The sequence below is a fragment of the Rhipicephalus sanguineus genome, unplaced genomic scaffold (assembly GCF_013339695.2).
Source record: "Rhipicephalus sanguineus isolate Rsan-2018 unplaced genomic scaffold, BIME_Rsan_1.4 Seq12198, whole genome shotgun sequence".
NCBI lineage: Eukaryota > Metazoa > Arthropoda > Arachnida > Ixodida > Ixodidae > Rhipicephalus > Rhipicephalus sanguineus.
Window position 1 is genome coordinate 78863 of NW_023614509.1, and position 19283 is coordinate 98145.

Below are 19283 nucleotides of genomic sequence, written 5' to 3' on the forward strand. Positions count from 1 at the left end.
ATGCAAATATATTGCTAAAAAAGGATATCACACTCTGCAAACAGAAAGTAAACATTTAAAAAAATAAGTAAATAATTAAGCATAGCGATGCTACCAAGGACTTCTCATTTGGAGCAGCAGAAATTTAATTTTGGAGCATTTCGGCAAAGGTTACCTCGCAGGCGTGGGCTCCTTGGAGCAGGTAATTTCACATTCTGTATTAAGTGAGAGAAGCCAGTTGCATTTTCCATCAAAAACTAGAATGCCTAATATGAAGCTCTTATGAAAGGATAAATATTTAGGTTCATTGCAGATCTCACGGATAAATGCTCTCTGGAGCACTCAATAATGCCGCACAGTAGTGACTATGAAGAAGGTCACGCTGGTAGAGAAAAAGCTTTTTATTGGGCAAGCCTGTGCTCAAGAAATGAAAAGTCAAGGCACAAGCAGTGCAAGCAAGCAGTGCAGTGACAGCAGCAATCACAGCCATCAGCTGTCGCTAATCTGCTCCTCTGTGAAATGCATCACCTTTTTTTATACATGCCCTGTCGAACCTTACAGTGCTATCACTGGTGCTCGCTTCAGCTCTATTGTAAACTCCGATACTCATGTCTCGCGCGTAATCTTAACAGAACGATCTGAAACAATCTTGACGTTTAAAAACATTGTAGCATGGCCTGTGAAGAGTAGTGATAACAGGATTTTGTGGGTGAAACCTGATGCACACTAAAATTAAAATAAAAGAGGAATAAGCACGCTTATTTCCCTCAATAATGCAAAAATAAGGGCAATCATAGAGTTGTGGAATTCAGCCATTTTTTCGACACAAGCATATAAACAGAACACTGCGTCAACACAATTATATAATATGAAATAACACAACAGTTAAACCTAGATATAACGAAATTGACAAATTCCCAAAAAATTCATTATAAAAAGGTTTTTGTTATATCCAGCTTCAGCACGAAAATTCGGAAAAGAAATGCACAAATTAAACACAAGGGGAATTGAAGGCAGAGCTCACCCAAAACATTTATTTAGCGGCAAAAACTCTGTTATTTATTGGCAAAAGCTGCGTTATTTTGCTCTACTGCTTGTTTGCGAGGGATGGCAATCCTGAACGTTTGTAGGACATCAGTACAATGCTGCTCCATCGTCTAGCTGTGGCCGCCAAAATTGGCTCCGGCAACGCGCCGTCGCGCTACCAGAGCCAATATCGGAGGCCACGGTCTCGCGAACTCATGGTGCGCTGCAAGACGCCAAAGCGTGTGATGACAGCAACGAGCTGACCTCCGAAGATCCGTCGCTGTCACAGTGGTCACGAACAGTTTCCACCAGCACCTAATCTGACCTTGGTAGTGACGACACAGCTGTCAGCATGAAAAAAATCACAAAACCTGTTGTCGTGAGGGGTTGCTCCATGCGCACGGGCCTCGCCTGCCCGCCTCGTGCAGACTCGTACGCACAAACCAGCGCTCGCCCTCACCTCGCAGTCGCCGGGGCTTCGAGCACGCCAAGCGAGACGCCACTGCTGTGCGCTCTCGTTGGCGGGGCAACAGCAGAAGATGCATGCTGCTCCTGCTCGTGCCAAAATGACAAAATTTGGGGCACAATCCCTAGGTTGTCGGCGGCGAAAATTCGTTATATCAAGGGCGTCTCCCGCTGCCACTTTGTTACTCGCAAATACATGTGCTTCTATGAAGTAATGGCGGGGAATAGAAAAACTTCGAAATATCGAGGAATTCGTTGTATGGAGGTACATTATAGGTAGGTTTGAGTGTAATTGTTATCACATGGCTATCAAAATGCACAGCTACTGCCACAATTCCAGTCTCAGCATTAATAAAATATGGCACTTTACTTCAGAGAACTGGCAGTCAAATGCCGCGACATGCAAGACTGCCTCAGCACTAGGGAAACATAAAAAAACCAGATGAGAGATCCCAGTTGGGTGCGCGAGACTTGGAACAAGGACATGAGCTCTAAAGTTAGCTTTGCGAGTGGGAAGAAGAATACGCACACACAGCACGTGCATTGCACTGGGATGCAGCGAGAAAAATCTGGGATGCAATGATGTCACTCAGCAAGCCACAGTGCTTTCAGAGGATTGCTGTGTGCATGTGCCGGGTTGCATCTGTGACAGAGATGCAACCCGGCACATGCAGTCGAGCTTCCACGAGAGTGCTCGAAAAGGCATAAAACTTCATGCTATGACTATCTTAGTTTTCTTTTTTCTCTGTCACCGTTTGACCCTGGGAGGTAAGAAGCAGACGAAAAACATCGGGCAGACGCTTCACAGTAGGCCTCATGCCGGGACAGTCAGCAACGGGCCTTCTACTGACCACTGCACATGTTAAAACAAAATCATAGCTGCTCTGAGCAGCACGCCGACTTTTATTAAATACAACACCATTTATAAAAGAAAAAGAAACAAAAAAACAAACGCACTTGTTTTTCCCTTGAAAGTACACATTAAGTATTTACGGAAGTAACAGTACTGTACTGGATGAAAAACACTTAACGTATCATCTGTTGCGATGCCAGGTGTGTCTGTCCAAGTGGTCTACCCCCAACGAATCTCTGGTTTTGTTGTGAAGTCAAGTCAGAGGAGCGTGACGGTGCTGTCCACCTAGCTTCGCCGTCGTTTTGCAGTCGATTTGAACGAGTTTTGGCAAGACGCACTTATCAAAAAACGTGAACTCTATGCAATTTCCTGCACTGGCATGGGACGCTACATCTATGCGCAGTGGTGAGTGCACGATGCTTTGCTAAAACTGTCAAATGCAACCTGTAAAGCTGCAACGTCGCAGCAAACCAAGAGACCTAGCGGTCTTCAGCCTCTTTGAACAACAAAGGCACTGCTTGAGTGCTTTTCAACACACCCCACTGCCCACGCCTCGTGAAGAACGAAACTGAAACTGTAGAGAAAGATCTGTAGAGGTCGCCACAATTCAGCCCTCTGATTAGGCTGCCACTGGAGCGTGGCGCCCCCTGTTACTTGCATGAGTGCATGCTATATGTTCGTGCCCCAATAAAGTGTGGGCTTCCACTTTCGTCCGAGCGGGCAGCGTGTACGCGTCAGTCTCTGCGTGCCCGTGCCCCTGCGGCACTAACCATGCGACATGGTGTCAGAAGTGAGATGACATTGCGTGACAGGAAGTTCAGAGCGTAGGAATAACGCCCCCCAGCCCTAGGCCTTACCACGACAGAACGGCAGCACGATGGACCTCGAGACCGGTGAGCCGTTGAAACTGTACGGCATCAACCTTCAGCCACCGGCACCGTTCGACTTCGCGAACCCGGCAACATGGTCAACATGGCTCAGTCGCTACGAAGACTTCGCGGCGGTTTCGGGACTGACAAATGCGTCGGAAGACGTGCAGGTACGCTCACTACTGTACTGCATGGGCGCAGAGGCACGTCCGCTCCTCGAGACGTTCCCGCTCGACGCCCAGTCGCTCGACTCGTACCAAGTTGTTGCCGCCTGCTTCGTAGAGCACTTCGTGCCCCCAGCCAACGAGCTCTACGAGTCGTCACAGTTCCAGAGGCGTGTTCAGCTACCCGGCAAAAGCGTCGACACGTACTACGCGGAACTGTGCAGGATGGTGAAGCGCTGCAACTACCCCTCATCTGCTGTCGAGGAAAGGCTCGTACGCGACCAGTTCGTCTTCGGTCTCTGTGACTCCCGCCTCTCGGATCAGCTGTGCTGAAACGCAAAGCTGACGCTCAAGGAGGCATGGACACAGGCCCGTCAGTCCGAAGACGCCAACAAAGAGAAGGAGTTGACCGAGAACCGCACCGAGCACGCACGAGAGCTCAAGCTCGACGCCGCGAAAGCCAACAAGTTTGCCTCTTGTTGTCGCTCCGGAGCTAAGCCTACTACGTCGCAGCCGTCAGCCGAGCGCTCTCGCGAGCCGTCCACATGCAAATTCTGCGGCCACGTGCCTCACTGACGTTCGGACTGCCCGGCTCGACGCTCCGCTTGTAACTTCTGCAAAAAGAAAGGCCACTTCGCTGAAGTATGCCGCTCACGGAAACACCAGCAGAACAAGCTCAGCTTCGTTCACCTGCATGCTGTCGGCACGCCCACCACGGCAAAGTTCGTCGACGTGACCGTTGACAACTACACAGCACAGTTCAAAGTCGACTCCAGCGCCGAAGTAACTGCTGTACCCAGCGACTTCCCTACGCTGCCTGCCAAGCTCGACTGAGTCGAAAGTCTGGTCACCTGCCCTGGAGGACAGCCACTTCGCGTGCTAGGCTCGTATCTGGCACGACTTCGGTGGCAAGGAAAAACAAGCTGCCAGCGCCGATACGTAATCCAGTCACTCACTGTGTCGCATTTAGGACTGCCAGCGCTCCAAGCCCTGAAAGTTGTGAAATTTCTTGAGCAACTCAAGACTCCAAAAGGAACAATGCACGCCGAGCTCTTCAAAGGATTGGGCACTCTCAAGCACGAGTAAGTTATTCGGCTGAAACCCGATGCCGTGCCCTTCTCGCTGAGCATCCCCCGCAGGATCTCCATCCCGCTGCTCGAGGTCGTCCGCAGGATCGACAAGCCAACTCCATGGTGCTCTGGCCTCTTTGTCGTCAGGAAAGACGATGGTTCCTACCGGCTATGCGTCGACTTGACTCAACTTAACAAAGTCGTCCTCCGCGAACGCCATAATTTGCCAACGGCTGAGCAAGTCCTTAGCCTCCTCGGTGAGGCAACAGTTTTTTCAAGGCTGGATGCAACCGCAAGCTTCCACCAGGTGAAGCTTTCTGCCGATTCCCAAGAGCTGACGACATTCCTTACCTCATATGGCCAATACTGCTTTTGCCGGCTCCCCTTCGGCATCACCTCCGCTCCCGAGTACTTCCAGAAACAGATGGCAAGAATCCTGGAGGGCCAAGATGGGGTCGCCAACATGATAGATGACATTCTGGTTTTTGGACGCACCTGCCAGGAGCATGATGCCTGACTGAGCCAGGTGCTATCTCGCCTTGCAAAAGCAGGCATCACATTGAACAAGGACAAGTGTCGTTTTGGGGTATCGGAGGTATCCTTCCTCGGAGTTGTCGTCTCAGCTCAGGGTATCAGGCTGGATCCAAGCAAGGTTGAAGCGGTCAAAGCTATGGAAGCTCCCACAGACGTCACAGGTGTTAGACGACTGCTTGGAATGGTGAATCATCTCGCCAGATTCCCGCCACACATCTCGGATGTCACTGCACCCATCAGAGCCTTGCTGAACAAGTCTGCGAGCTGGGTGTGGCAACGTGAGCAAGAGGCAGCATTCAAGAAGGTCAAAGAACTTTTGACGTCAGACAGGTGCATGGCCAAGTACCACCCATCGTATGCCACGACAGTGTCTGTGCAAGCTCTTTCGGACTCGGCGCAGTATTGCTGCAGACTCAACCCTCAAGAGAGCGTCGCCCAGTCGCATTCGCTTCGAGGTCAATGACGGGTACCGAACAGCGTTACAGCCAGACCGAAAAAGAAGCTTTGGCAACGATGTGGGCTATCCAAAGGTTCGATGAGTTTGTCAGTGGCATCACCTTCGACGTCGAGACAGACCACCTGCCTCTCGTTTCACTTCTGGGCAAGATGGAACTGGATATCTTGCCGCCTCGTATTCAGAGACTACGGCTCAAGACAAGGCAGTACCAGTTTCGTATGCTGCACGTGCCAGGAAAGCTGCTAGCAACGGCAGATACCGTATCACGTATCACCCACAAGGCATCCACTCCTGTAGACACGGTGGAACTCTTCGCAGCACAAGTAGTCGGCTGCATGTCGGAAGCCTTGCCACTCAGCCCCGAAGATGTACGACAGGCACAAGAATCCGATGGAGAGTGCAAGGTCCTCATCTCCTTCTGCCAGCAAGGCTGCCCACGAAAGACCAAGCTACCTCTGCATGTGTCGAAGTACGCCTCCGTGGCTGACGAGCTCTCTGTCTGCGATGGTATCCTGCTGAAAGGCCTCTGGATTGTCATCCCATCATCTCTTCGGCCGGCGGTCTTGACACAGTTGCACGAAGGCCATCAGGGCATCAATAGGACCAAAGCCCTAGCACGGGAGTCGGTTTGGTGGCCGGGTATCTCAGCAGACATTGCCTCTCTCGTCGCCAACTGCGAACAGTGCGCTTCCACTCATGTGAACCTTGCAGAACCCCTAGTCTCCACACCTCTACCTGGACATCCCTGGGAATTTCTCGGAATGGACTTGTTCCATCTCAATGGCCAGACGTTCCTCTTAGTGGTGGACTAGTACTCGAGGTTCCCCGAGGTGGTGACCCTGAGAAGCACTACAGATCGGGCAGTCATCGATGCTCTCAAAAGCATCTTCGCACGCCACGGAATCCCACAAGACATCAGGTCGGACAACGGCCCACCGTTCTCGTCGCGAGAGTTTGCGGCATTTGCAGCGTCTTACGGCTTCAACCATGCGACCAGTAGCCCACACTACGCCCTGTCAAACGGAGAGGCAGAGAGGATAGTACGGACAGTCAAGGACCTGTTCCGCAAGTCCAAAGACCCTCACCTCGCTCTGCTGAGTTATCGGGACACTCCGGGAGTCGACGCCTTCAGTCCAGCCCAGCTGTTGATGGGACGTCAGCTGAGAACCAGAGTCCCGAAGCAAAACTCCCAGCTACGTCGAAACTGGCCGCCTAGGAAAGATGTCGTCGCCAAGGATGTAGCCCAGAAACGTAAGCAGGCCGACGACTACAATAGGCATCACGGAGCTGAAGACCTGCCACCTCTCAAAACGGGTCAGCGTGTGTGGGTGCGCCCTGACCAAGTGCAAGCTACGGTCCTCAGCCCGGGGGGCAAAGGCCAAGAAGCTATGCGGTTGAAACAGACTGAGGTGGTGTTCTACAGCGCAACCGCCGTCACCTAGTGCCTTTCGTGCGTTCTGCCTCCGGTGAGGAATCACTGTCGACAGCTGCACAGCAACCATCGCCACCGCAGCAAGTTCTTCAGGAACCTCAGCCTGCCAACAGTGCGGAACCTACGGTCCCCCAAGGGCAGCCTTTGCAACATTCCCCTGCAGCCAGGGACCGCAGTGATGGTGTTACACGAACACGTTACGGCCGGCGCGTTGTTCCGCCGCGCCGTTTCAACTTGTGACATTTTGATGTGTTTGACTTCCTCCATCCTTCGATTAGACCTTCGAACTTTCTCAAGGGGGGGGAGATGTAGAGGTTGCCACAATTCAGCCCTTTGATTAGGCCGCCACTGGAGCGTGGCGCCCCCTGTTACTTGCACGAGTGCATGATATATGTTCGTGCGCCAATAAAGTGTGGGTTCCACTTCCGTCCGAGCGGGCAGCGTGTACGCGTCAGTCTCTGCGTGCCCGTGCCCCTGCAGCACTAACCACGCGACAAGATCCATAGGCAGTTCGCTAGCTAATGCAATCCAATCCGAAGCCTGTACTTCTCATCATTCCCATGGTGGTTGAACGATCGCAGCACCAGTTTCCTCTCTAGGTTACTGTATGAAACTCTATGGTGCAAGCGAATTGGTGTTATCCCCTAGTGCATTACCCGCAAAGCATTTCTTGGTTACCCCCCTTCTATCATAACGTCTATCACCAAAAAAATTCTGAGAGGCCTCAGCAAAAGAAAGGATACAGCCAAAAACACTGATGAAGATCGGAAGAGGGTGCCAGTGTTACCCTACATGCATAAAATTTCGCACGGCCTAAAAAAGATAGCTGAAAAGCATGTTTTCAAAGTCATGTTCTGAGCTCCTTTGACAATGAAACAGTTAATTCCATGGGAGAAAAACCATCAAGCAACAGTTGCGGAATAACGAAAGAAGGGCAATTGTTCGAGTGGCTTGTTTTTCGGTATTATACACAACTAATGACATCGACAGACAATTAAGACACAGGGGACATTATTTGTGTTTTTGTAACTGCAGTGTAATGATTCTCACTTGAATTGAAAGGAGTTAAAGTGGACGAAAAATCACCCTTTCCTTCGGCAGGATCCGAACCCACAACCTTCGCGTAATTCGCAGGTTAAGGGTTCGGATCCCACTGACAGAAAGGGTGATTTTTCGTCTGCTTTAACTCCTTTCAATTTAAGTGAGAATCATTACACTGCAGTTAAAAAAACACAAATAATGTCCGCTATTCTTTCCTTGGCTTAATGCTTTAGTTGCGGAATAAGGCATTCAACGAGGTATTTGGATTGCGCAAAGAACGTGGCTTACAAGATTCCCTTCACCTGCCCAAAATCATACTTAGGGCAGACAAGACGATGTTTAAACACCAGATTAAGAGAGCACAGATATGCGACTGAAATGCTACAGTCTCCAGGTCATTTAGCGGCGCACGATGTGGGTGCAAACCCATGTTTAGCAATCCCAAGGTTCTGGATCGCTGCAAGCCAAAACAAGGATGAGAAATCATAGAAGCTTACTTCAAGCTAAAAAAATGATCCAACATGCCACGTAAGCTCTCCTTCCGTGGCACTTGGAAACCCAGCTTTTCATTTCATAGACGGCCATTACATCCATCCACATGTGTCTTCTTGAATCCTAGATTTGCGCAATTCGCCTTCATTTTTCATCTATCTGCCTCTCACCCTTTCTGTGTGGGTATATACGACGTGCGCTGTGAGCAATTAACAGTTGCAAGTTTGCACAGATATGTGTCTAGTCTTTTCGGTTTTAGAGCACAGCTCTTAGGTGCCCGTTCCTGCGTTGAGCAGCGTCACCATCGTCGTTGGTGGCGTCACCGATAGACATGAAAAAGTACCCAATATACTCGCGTAATGAACCCACTCTTTTTTCAGAAATGTTGATGCAAATTTGGGGGGAGGGTTCATTACGCGAGAAAAAAAATTGCGGTAGGTATAAAAGTTGAAATTTCGCATGACGGTGTTCAGAAATTCGATAATTATACCTCAGTCTTTAAAAGTAAGCGTTTGCACGCAATGTATGCGAAAACAAAAAAACAAAAAAGCTTTATTGATGACGCCAACCGGCCACTTTCTGGCGCTCCTACTTGCTTCCATCGCCATCAGTGTCTTCCTCGCTTATGTCGCTTGCTGCTGCCGCCTCGTCATCGCCAGACCACAGCGCACCGTCTTCTGTACCGTCCAGGCTATTGGATATACCAGTCTTCTTGAAGCTCTGGACGATCATATCGCTCGGAATCTGGCTCCACGCCTCCAGAATTCAGCGGCACAGCATCTCGATGGACGGCATCCTTATTTTACTGGCAGGAGTCGGGTCGTGGTTTCCGTCGGCCATCCACTCCGTGTACAGCCGCCGCATGTTGTCCTTAAAAGGTTTATTAATGGAAACGTCAAGGGGCTGCAGCACGGACGTCAGGCCACCGGGGATCACCGCGATTAGGCCTACTGACAGAACCACGTTGCGAGCGCATGGTGCGCCGTTGCTGCTTTGTTTGCATGCCGCTGTGCCTGCGTGGCACTATAAGCAATAAGGTTTCTTGTGCATTCGACAGATGGTGGTCGTCCGCAAAGAAAGGCGCGACTTTCAAATTTTGACTCTTGTCTGCGTTCGTGCTGCTTGCAACTTGTTGTTAAGCGATGTTTTTAACTTTTGTAGCCTCGTTGTTTTGAGATATAATGGCGTGATTTAACATTGTTTCTATCTTCAACGACATTATCAATCAAGCCAAAATCAAATCAGCATAAACACACAATAAAAAAACTTTTCTTTTCCGAGGACCAAAGTGGGGGTGGGTTCATTATGCGAGTGGGTTCATTACGCGAGTAGATATGGTAACTGATAGGCATGAAAAAATGATGTGAGAAAAAGATACCCAGAATGGAATGGGATTTGAACCTGGGCCCACTGCGTGACAGTCGAGTACAGTCGACGTCCGATTTCCCGGACGCCCGAAATTCCGGACATGCCTGATTTCCCGGACTCATCTGTGGCACCGTCAAGTTCCCCGTAGAGTCAATGTATTAAAAAGTCCGAAATTCCGGACGCTTATAGCCTTCGCCATCCGATTTCCCGGACTTTTTATTGTTAACCGCCGACCCAAAGTCACCACCGACGCCGCCATTTTGGTTGTTTTCATTTTCATATCCTTGAACCCACCATACTCGCATCGCAGGTGTGTCCAGCAGCACCGCCGCACCGCGCCGCGGCTGCCGTAACCTCGAAACCGCACGTGTCAATCCGTTGCCAGCCGTAGCTTAGCCAAGCCAAACCTCACTGTGTTCGTTCACGTGTTGTTTTGTCAGCTGTGCCCAGCTCTGCGGTCGTGTCTGCGGTTGATCGTTTGCTGCTGCGCGCTACCTTCAGTGATCACGTTTCCCGACCTTCAGCATCCACCGAGTTCCTAGCTGTTTCGTGCTGCGCTTTTCGTCGAGCGGATTCGCCGTTTACAGCAATGGCACCAACTGCTCCTTCCTCTTCGTCCGCGCCTTCGAAGCGCACAAAGCCACCTCGTAGGCTCACGATGACGAACTGCCATCCGCGGACGTTGCCTTCGACGATCTGCGCGCCGGCGGCGTGTTGATTCCAGCCGAGATAATCCTTGAGGGCTTCGCCGACGCTGACAAAGACCTCGAGCTATGTGCGGAGTTGACCGATGACAAAATCATTCATCAAGTTACGGAGGATTATGATGAATCCGACACCGAGAACGAAGAGCCAGCTCCTACACAGCCAACGAACACGGAGTTGACGCGAGCACTGATGACACTGTCATTGGTGTACAGCGGCAACATGACGTTGACTGAAATTGAGGCAGACATAATCGCGGGCAAGCGGACCGTGCAAAAGAAAATAAGCGACTTCTTTGCGCCCAAGTGCTGACCTATGAGGTAGTGCCGGCCACGTCGTATTTTTTTTTTTATAAACGGCTTTTTTCAGAGCCACCTAAACGATGCATTGGCTGAATTGCTATGGGAATCTTGTACTCCGGCTGTGACCCTCTCCGTCAGCGAAAAATACCTACCAAAAAGGTGCGTTTTCACGTGCATTCGTTTTTCCGGACTGCCCGATTTTCCGGACGTTTTCGCGGTCCCTTGAGGGTCCGGGAAATCGGACATCGACTGTATTCTGTAAAACTGATAACTGGGCGGGTTGGTATGAATTCATGTTTGAAACTTTTTTAGCACGCACAAAAGACGGGGACACAGAACGTACAAACGGGCGCGTACTAAATGTGTTTCGTGAGTGTGGCCTGGGTCTCAAGTTCACCCATGAGATAGCAAAAGAAAAACAACTACAGTTTCTAGACCTATCATTGCGAATTTCACCTAACCATGTGTGCTGGATGTACAGCCCTATATCAGAAAAAGCCTTACTTCACTACAAGTCGGGGCATTAAAAAAACGTAAAAAACGGAATAGCAGTGTCGTGTCTCAAAGGGGCTATAGTGAAGTCCTGCTGTCACTTAATGAAAGAAATTCATGTGGCATTTCTGTGGCATTACTGTTTGTTACTTCTCATTAATATTGTGTCTAACAACGAAAAATGAGCCCTTAAAAATAATCTTTCCTCCATTAATGAAATAAAGTTTTTCTAAACAAACACGTACCTTCCTTCTATAATAAAGTCTGTAGCCAAAAAAATTCTGAGAGGCCTCAGCGAAAGAAAGGATGCTGCCAAAAACACTGATGAAGATCGGAAGAGGGTGCCAGTGTTACCCTACATGCATAAAATTTCGCATGGCCTAAAAAAGATAGCTGAAAAGCCTGTTTTCAAAGTCATGTTCTCAGCTCCTTTGACAATGAAACAGTTATACAGTCGAATCCACTTATAACGATCCCAGATATAACGATCTATCGGTTATAACGACCATATTTCGATGCACTTACGATTTTCCTATGCTACCCATTGAAATTGCGTCCACATATAGCGAACATTTTTCAAAGCCTCCTACTTTTACAACGTACACTTCAGACACTGTCGCGGTAAAAATATGGCGTATACGAAGCGAAAAAAAGTTAAAGTAGGCCTTCTAAAGCATGAGAGGAGCGCGCTCGCGCGTACCCCGGTCCAGTTTACTCGTGACGAAGATACCCGAGATCGGCGAGCACCGCACGCGCTGCTTTCGGACGCTACGAGCGAGGTCGCTCGCTTTCCAGTCGTTTCTTCAGTGGCAGAATGGCAGTGGGGAATAAAAAAAAAAAGAAAGAAAGAAAGAAATAGTAGGCAGCATGAAGCCTTGCAGTCAGCTTTCTCACGGCAACCTTTCCTGGCGCCATTCTCTGCAGCTACGACCGCCTACGATGAACCTATGCCTTGGAACGCAAGAATCCATAAAATGCAATAAGCGATGACCGCGGTAACTTTTCAGCGCTTAAATGTTCACTGCGTCGACGTCACAATGTGCCGCAAAATGTCTTTCATCTTTTCGGTAATGGCAGAGACCGGCCGATCAATGATTACGACTTCTGCGCGATTGCGGCGATTCCTTCACGGATAAGCATCAGAAGAGAGCGAAGGCGACGTGGCGGCCGGCGATGAACGTGCCATTATGATTTATCGCTGACAACCTTATCGCAGTCATCTGCAGCTATCAGCTCGGCTGCACGTGTGGCGTAAACTGTTCGGGGTGACGGCGGTACAAGCAGTACAAGCGCACGATGCCATTGCCGTTCGAAAGCTCGCTTCCGCCGCGCCGTGCGAGATAAAGTGCGCGTCGCTTCGTGTAAATGAAACTAGCTTGCTGGTGTTGAGTGACACAGGCACCGAGAAACTTTGATGCACTTACAGCGAGCGTATACAGCGTGTTTTATTAGGCGGCAACCCAAGCGCGCCGCGCCTGTTGTGCAGCCGGGCCGTCAGAGCATCGCGGAGACGTAGAGTGCGCGTTGCTTCCAAAATGCTTGTCTTCGCCAAGTTGAACGAACAGGCCGCTCGTCGCACCCGTGCATGCTCCGAAGTGAAGCGGGCACAAAGTGCGCACAAATGCGCGTACAAATGCAAGCGGCCCGGCAGTGATGGCGTGAGCCAAGTAGCTAGGCTACGCGCTGCACGCAACTAGCCAGGGATGATTGGCTCCACGTAGCGGTACCGCGGTTCAATGAAACGTCGCTTCACTGCAAAGGCAGGTTTAATTCACTCGTGCACGCAGCGGGCCTCGCTTCACAACGCGAAAAGGCCTAACTTCTCACCGGAGGAGTTGTTAGCACTTTTCAATAAAAATGCGCATAAAAAAAAAAAGCGGCTTGGTCGCTAAATGCACGTTTTTGAGGGCGAGTCCATTTACAACGAACTACTGATATAATGACCAGTTTTCGCGGCACTTTCGAGTTCGTTATAAACGGGTTCGACTGTAATTCCATGGGAGAAAAACTGTATTTGTAACTTCAGCGGGTTTCCCAAAACTGGTTATCACCAGAGCAGTTGATAAGCTGATATGCATAGTAAAGGGTGTGCATTCATCTTCAAGGAACAGCCTGAACAGGGTCAAAAAGCGCTGTGCAGTTGTGCCTTACGTTCATGATTTTTCTCATGCTTTGAAGAATGTTGGCAGCAGGTATGACATTGATGTTGTTTTCAACGCTCCTATAAAAGTGCAACAGTTGTGCTAGGCAGTTGCCAAAAAGTTTAACTTAAAAGATAGAAATGTAGTTGTGGGCCAAAAGAAGGCTCCAAGTTCATAAGGTGCAGAAAAGGGTTTGTTTATCGGATACCGCTAACTTGTGGAAATGTCTATATAGGACAAACAGGTCGCTCCATCAACACACGTCTAAAAGAATGTAAATGTTCGCCGGGCAAAGAAACCGTTTCGCACTTGTCCAATCATTGCAAATCATGTCATTGTAATCCTGTTTTCAGTGACACAGACATTTTGTTTGTGCATAGTAATAAACTTACACGTGAAGTCACGCAAGTGTTCCATGTAAGTAGGTGTGGGAAAAAGTGTATCAGTCAACCATCGGTGGCGCTTACTGATAAAGAAATGTCTTTTTTGAATTGTGGTTAACTTGTTGTATTCTGCTGATATGCCTCATGACTTGCTCCGTGCATGCTTTGTGATGATTATTTGTGCTTATATGTTTAGTCCCTTTCAAAAAAATAAATCGGTTGTGAGTAAGTGCTCGTTTGTACCTTATTTCAGTGTTCCCCGCCTTTTGTGAGCGCTATACAAGTTTCAAACATGAAGTCGAGTATTCTACCACAGAGCCACGCTAAACTCGTTTGCAAAAAGACCCTATACAGGTGTCATGCCAGGCAAGAAATCGCATTAACCTATGTAATATAGCATGGCAGAAGAGTAAAATAACAACCAGTCATCACACAATGCTAACTGCGCAACAAGTGTGTGTGGTTCCCACCCACTGCTTCCCACCCACTGCAAAGTGCTCAGCCGTGATTCTTCATCCTCATCAACCACATGCAGTATCAACAAAGTGCACATAATACCTTACAGATGTGCAGCGGGTGCCTCGTTTATCCGCACAAAGTGGAATAATGGCGTAGTGGGTGCTTTGCTACTTCACAAAAATTATGATTTATGGCGTAGTCGATACCTTGCGGAAAGCCAAAACTTCAAACACAGTTGGCCATGTCCCAGCACGAAGCTGCGCTTAGAATTCACATTAGGCAGTATCGTAATCATCGGTGAATTTTTTCCTGGTGTATCAGTATAGCGCAGCAAAAGAACGATGCCATACCAACTGGCCCCGTCGAAGCCTTATTCAACTGATGACGTCTGTCATATCTGCCTGGGAGGTGCAAATGCCTTCTGAAGATGTACCTTGGTGTGGAGGGCCAGAAAAGGCAACTTGGGCCTGCAGAGACTGGCGAGGCAGTTGTACCAAAGTGGGAGGGCTATCTTGGAAGGCCAACACTTGTGTGTATTGGAGGGGAGAGGGTGCATTGTCAGGAAGAGGGTAGCTTAGAGCACTGCACGGGCCGTAATTCTCGGCCCGGGCCCGGAACTCGTTCAAATTTACCCGCCCGAACCCGGCCCGGTGACTCAAAATGATACCCGAGCCCGGCCCGAACCCGAGAAAAAATTTCGCCTACCCGGCCCGGCCCGACCACAGATCAGGCCCGACTGAGGCCCGACCCAGTAATCTAGGTGGTGTTGCCCGAACATGGAATCGACAGTAAGGTGTTTTAAGTGGCAAATATCTACGCTTTGTTGGCGTGTGTTTCGCTAACAATTATACTTTACCATACGGTAATTTCTGGTAAAAAGGGGCTCACGGTGCGAACAGTTGAGCGGACATATTGGATACAATGATTGTTTGTTCGGCAGTGGTATACCGTACCCATTTGTTCTGCAAATACTCTGGGGATCATGAAGGGCGTTTTGTAGCAGACATTGTAGCAACGAAAGTGATTTGCAGCACGAGTTCAGTTTCGATAAGGAGCGCAATAACAACAAAGGATGGATTGACGGGTGGATAAACTTTATTATGGTCCATCAGAACGCGCTCTAGCACGTTGCGGGCCGCTCCGACATCGGAACAGAAAGACCAAGTCTCTCTGCTGCGTCGCAGGTCCGTTGGACTGCCCATATAGCTGTTCTAGCGCGGAGCTGGTAATAGAAGCCTCCCATTTGGACCGCGTGATGACTTCGCCGCCACGTAACACGGAGCACCACCAGGGCATGTGTTCTAGATTAGCTTGGCAGAGAACAAAACGCTCACTTCACTTTGTTTTTATTGCACTCTATAGTCTATTGAAATTTATAGCATGCTGTAACCACAAAGCCAATCGTGCACCCTTCTCGATATGTACCACCTGTTTTCACCATTGTAGCGCCTTGCCACAGCAAGAGAAACAGAAGGAGAAAACCAAATTTGTGACCGTTGTTGCAAATACACTAATCTAGGTAAAGGTATATGGAACCGCGTGCACCACGTGTATGCGTATAAGCAGCCGAAAGGACGAAAAAAAAAACTATTTCTCATAGCATTATTTTCATATACCACACCACTGCTAGTATATAGAGTCTAAGTTTTTTATGGCATACTTTATAGTTTACTTCTTCACATAATATTGTGCGAAAAATCAAAGTATCAAGATATTCCTGCTTTAAGCACGCCATGCCATGTTGCATCACATATCCTGCCGCGCTAAAGCTTCTTGCACTGCTCGCGCTGGCCGCACGGGCGCACCACATCTGCCTTGCCAATTGCGAAGGCGTCGACAGTCGTTGTTCTTAACTTCCACCACTGGAGCAAATCTAGGATGTCTTTGTGGAGCTCTGTAGAATGAATATGGCTTGTAGCTCATCCCTTCACTTCTCTCGTTCCCGAACGTTGTGCCGCTCTTCAATGTCATTTATAAACCTCCTATTTGAGGGCTTCGCCTTGCAATTTTCAGCAGTGTATGTTATGAACGGTTTGCACCGTGCTCGTTTTTTTTTCATATTATAATGGCTTATGCCTTCCCAGCGATGTTTCACCGGTAGAAGGTGGCCATTAGACTAGGCGGTTAGGACTGGCAGGAAGTGGACGAAGCGATTTCGATATATTTTCGGGTTTCGTTCGAATTTGGTAATAAAGGCGCGACTAAGCTTCTCGAAGCTAACTCATTAGATGCATATGGTTCGAGGTAAAGGGACATCACCCGGCACGAAATCTGTCATTGTCCTTTTTCAAGCCAGATGTTTTGTCAAGCGAATATACTTCACCCCACTCCTTGATTAATGGACCTATTCTGTTCCTGCACATTCCAACGCTGTTGCGGCAGTATTATGTAGCTCTCGCACTATATAGCGCACTATATAGCGCACTATACAGGGCCTCAAACACGCGGCTCGCGGACCTCTCGCTAGCAGCCCGCTGCCCGCACATGACTGCCTTGATCCCATTTTTTTTCTTTATAAGTATGTTCTTGAGATACACAGGCATCACAGATCGAAAGGATATTTTTCGTGAGGCGCCCCCTGCGGTCACCGTGTGTTGATACATAACCGTGAAACAAGAGCTATATTTCAGAAGAGAGACGTCCGTTTAATGGCAATGCTAAAGGCGAACTGCTGCGCCGGCCACGTGCACGTGCCCTCGATGTCCCTCGGTTTCCTCTTCTTCGATAGAGTCTGGCACGCTCTAAGCCGCTCCGTTCTGCACTATTTTGCAACAATGGGTATCGATATGTTCTGGGACTCCTACCGCCGAATCCCCTTCAGAAATGATCCCGTATATGAGATATGGGAAAGGTCTGCTGTGAAATGACGGTAGTTTTAAAACCTGTTCCCCCTCCCACGCTCCTACCTTCGTCATTGCCCTAGCCCTTGCGGGAGTAAATTTTCGTGAATGCGGCCCGTTAGCTGAGGTGAGTTTGAGACCCCTGATATAGCGGAACAAGACGAAAGCTCAGACATTAACAATATGGCCGCAAAAAGCAGGTTGTGCATGTCCATCTCGCGCCACATGACTACTGGGAGCCGTCACAAAGTCACAGAAAAAGAATCTGTCTTTAGAGGGATTCTATGTGCAGTCTTTCTTTAGAGGGGTTCTATGTGCAGAGGGATTGTATGTGCACGGAGAGAGACTCCGTGCAGTCCTTTCGTTTTAGAGGGGGGCTCTAACTTTCAACAACGTTTCCCCGCTTTGTAGCTCTGTGATCTCTCTTGCGATGACATCTCATAAGTATAATTTTATTATTATACATTTATTACTGCGATTACAGAGTAACATTTGGGAAATAAAATAATAACGAAAGCAAATAGAGCACGGAACAGCGAGGTGTTACATATAAGCGGCTGGTTTATTTACTTTAACTCGCCCATTTCAGATAAATCAAGTAGCTCATATGCAAGAAGAACAATCAGTTCAGTACTTATCCCTCATAAAACTTCTCCAAAGAGCTTACCCCACATAGAAAAAGCGTTTTTTCGAGATAAAATGTGGGGCTTATATGCATGCACAAAACGATTTTTCTATTGTCGGTAAATTACTCTTTACCAATCCAAATGCACCACGCTCGCCGCGACTAGACTCTTGGTAAGAGAGAAAACTCGCAGGAAAATGCAAGTAACGACGCCAACTTGAAATTCACGCACCAAACGCCGCGACGTCATAGATTCTGACGGCATCTACTGGGCCCTACGTAGCTTATAGTGGGTAAAAATGAAGCACATTGACCTCTGAGGGGCCTTAACAGAATTGATATACCAAGTTTCTGGAAATTTCGTTGAACCAATGTCCCCAAAATACGACGAATGCACTTTAAAATCCATGACGTCACGTGTGGAGATTTCAGCGCGAAATTTCAAAATGGAACTTTAACCTTGATTTTCTCCTTTATTAATAGACTCATTGATGGTGAAATTAATGACGTTCGGATTCTAAGAGTGCACTCTATCGGTCTAAACCGATTCAATGTTTCACTTTAGGGACCGTTTAAGAACGGAGCAAAGTCTAAGCCTGGCCCGACCCGAGCCCGCCACCTCAAACCCGGGCCCGGCCCTAAGCCCGGAGCTTCAGGCCCGAGCCCGGCCCGGGCCCGCCGTGAAAGCTACTTTACCCGGCCCGGCCCGGCCCACGGGCCGGGCCGGGCCCGGGTTTTCGGGTAGGCCCGAGCCCGTGCAGTGCTCTAGGGTAGCTCCCTTGAGAGAGACCCAAGACTGGCCTGAGAAAACAGGCTGTGCATACAAATCGGTTGCATTGTGGTGCTCGGTTCACGTTGTCAGTTTACTGAAACAATTGGCAGGGAACAAAGATATTCCTTACATGCACGATTCTGCACTACTGAAGCAACATATATCTTGACAGCTGTATGCGTTTTGTTCAATTGCAGCGAAAGCTTCTTCTAAGTGGAGCCATTATAAATGGGCTCCACTGTATCAAAATTTGTCTACATACGATTTCACTAGGACCAGCCATGAAGGTAAATTTATATGTCAAATTGGATGATGAACTTCCGAATTACTCAGAGTCTGTCGCACTGTGCATAAGGTGGTCACATGGAAGCAGGACATTAGACTTTAAGACTCGCTACAGCTCACTTCATTACCACTTGTGCTGGTTCTCATTACCGCTCACAAAGCATGAGAATCGCACCTGAATCCTTGAAGGAGGTACCAGCACTGCTGGAGTCTTCCGCTGGACTATCCGGTCTCCTCTCTTCTTCCTCAGCATCCAGACACTGTAGAGAGGACATTCACAATTCCTTCATTTTCAGAACCATACCTGCTTGGGCACACAGTACTAAACAGTCTGTTAATTACTGCTCTGAGTGCTGGCATCACACACTCAGTTTGTACACCGCATAATGTTTTACGCCTTGTCAACATCTTTTGCCTGTACGTTGTTTTTCACTTTTTTAACACTTTTTGGGTATGCATATCTTTCTTTTACTAGTGTTATGTTGTTTCTCCTAATGCCTCTCCTAAGGCTTTTGAGGATTACAGTAAA

The 19283-nt window shown here is 48.7% G+C and overlaps 1 protein-coding gene across 1 annotated transcript in view; it reads right to left on the reverse strand.

The window, feature by feature from the left end:
* Positions 1-19044, reverse strand: part of LOC119376478 (large subunit GTPase 1 homolog) — an 81970-nt gene extending 62926 nt beyond the window's left edge. Inside the window, exon 1 of the mRNA XM_037646289.2 lies at positions 18930-19044. Within this exon, the coding sequence (XP_037502217.1) occupies positions 18930-19029 (100 nt within the window). The 5' untranslated portion in view covers positions 19030-19044. The remainder of the gene's footprint in view (positions 1-18929) is intronic.
* Positions 19045-19283: the final 239 nt, after the last annotated feature.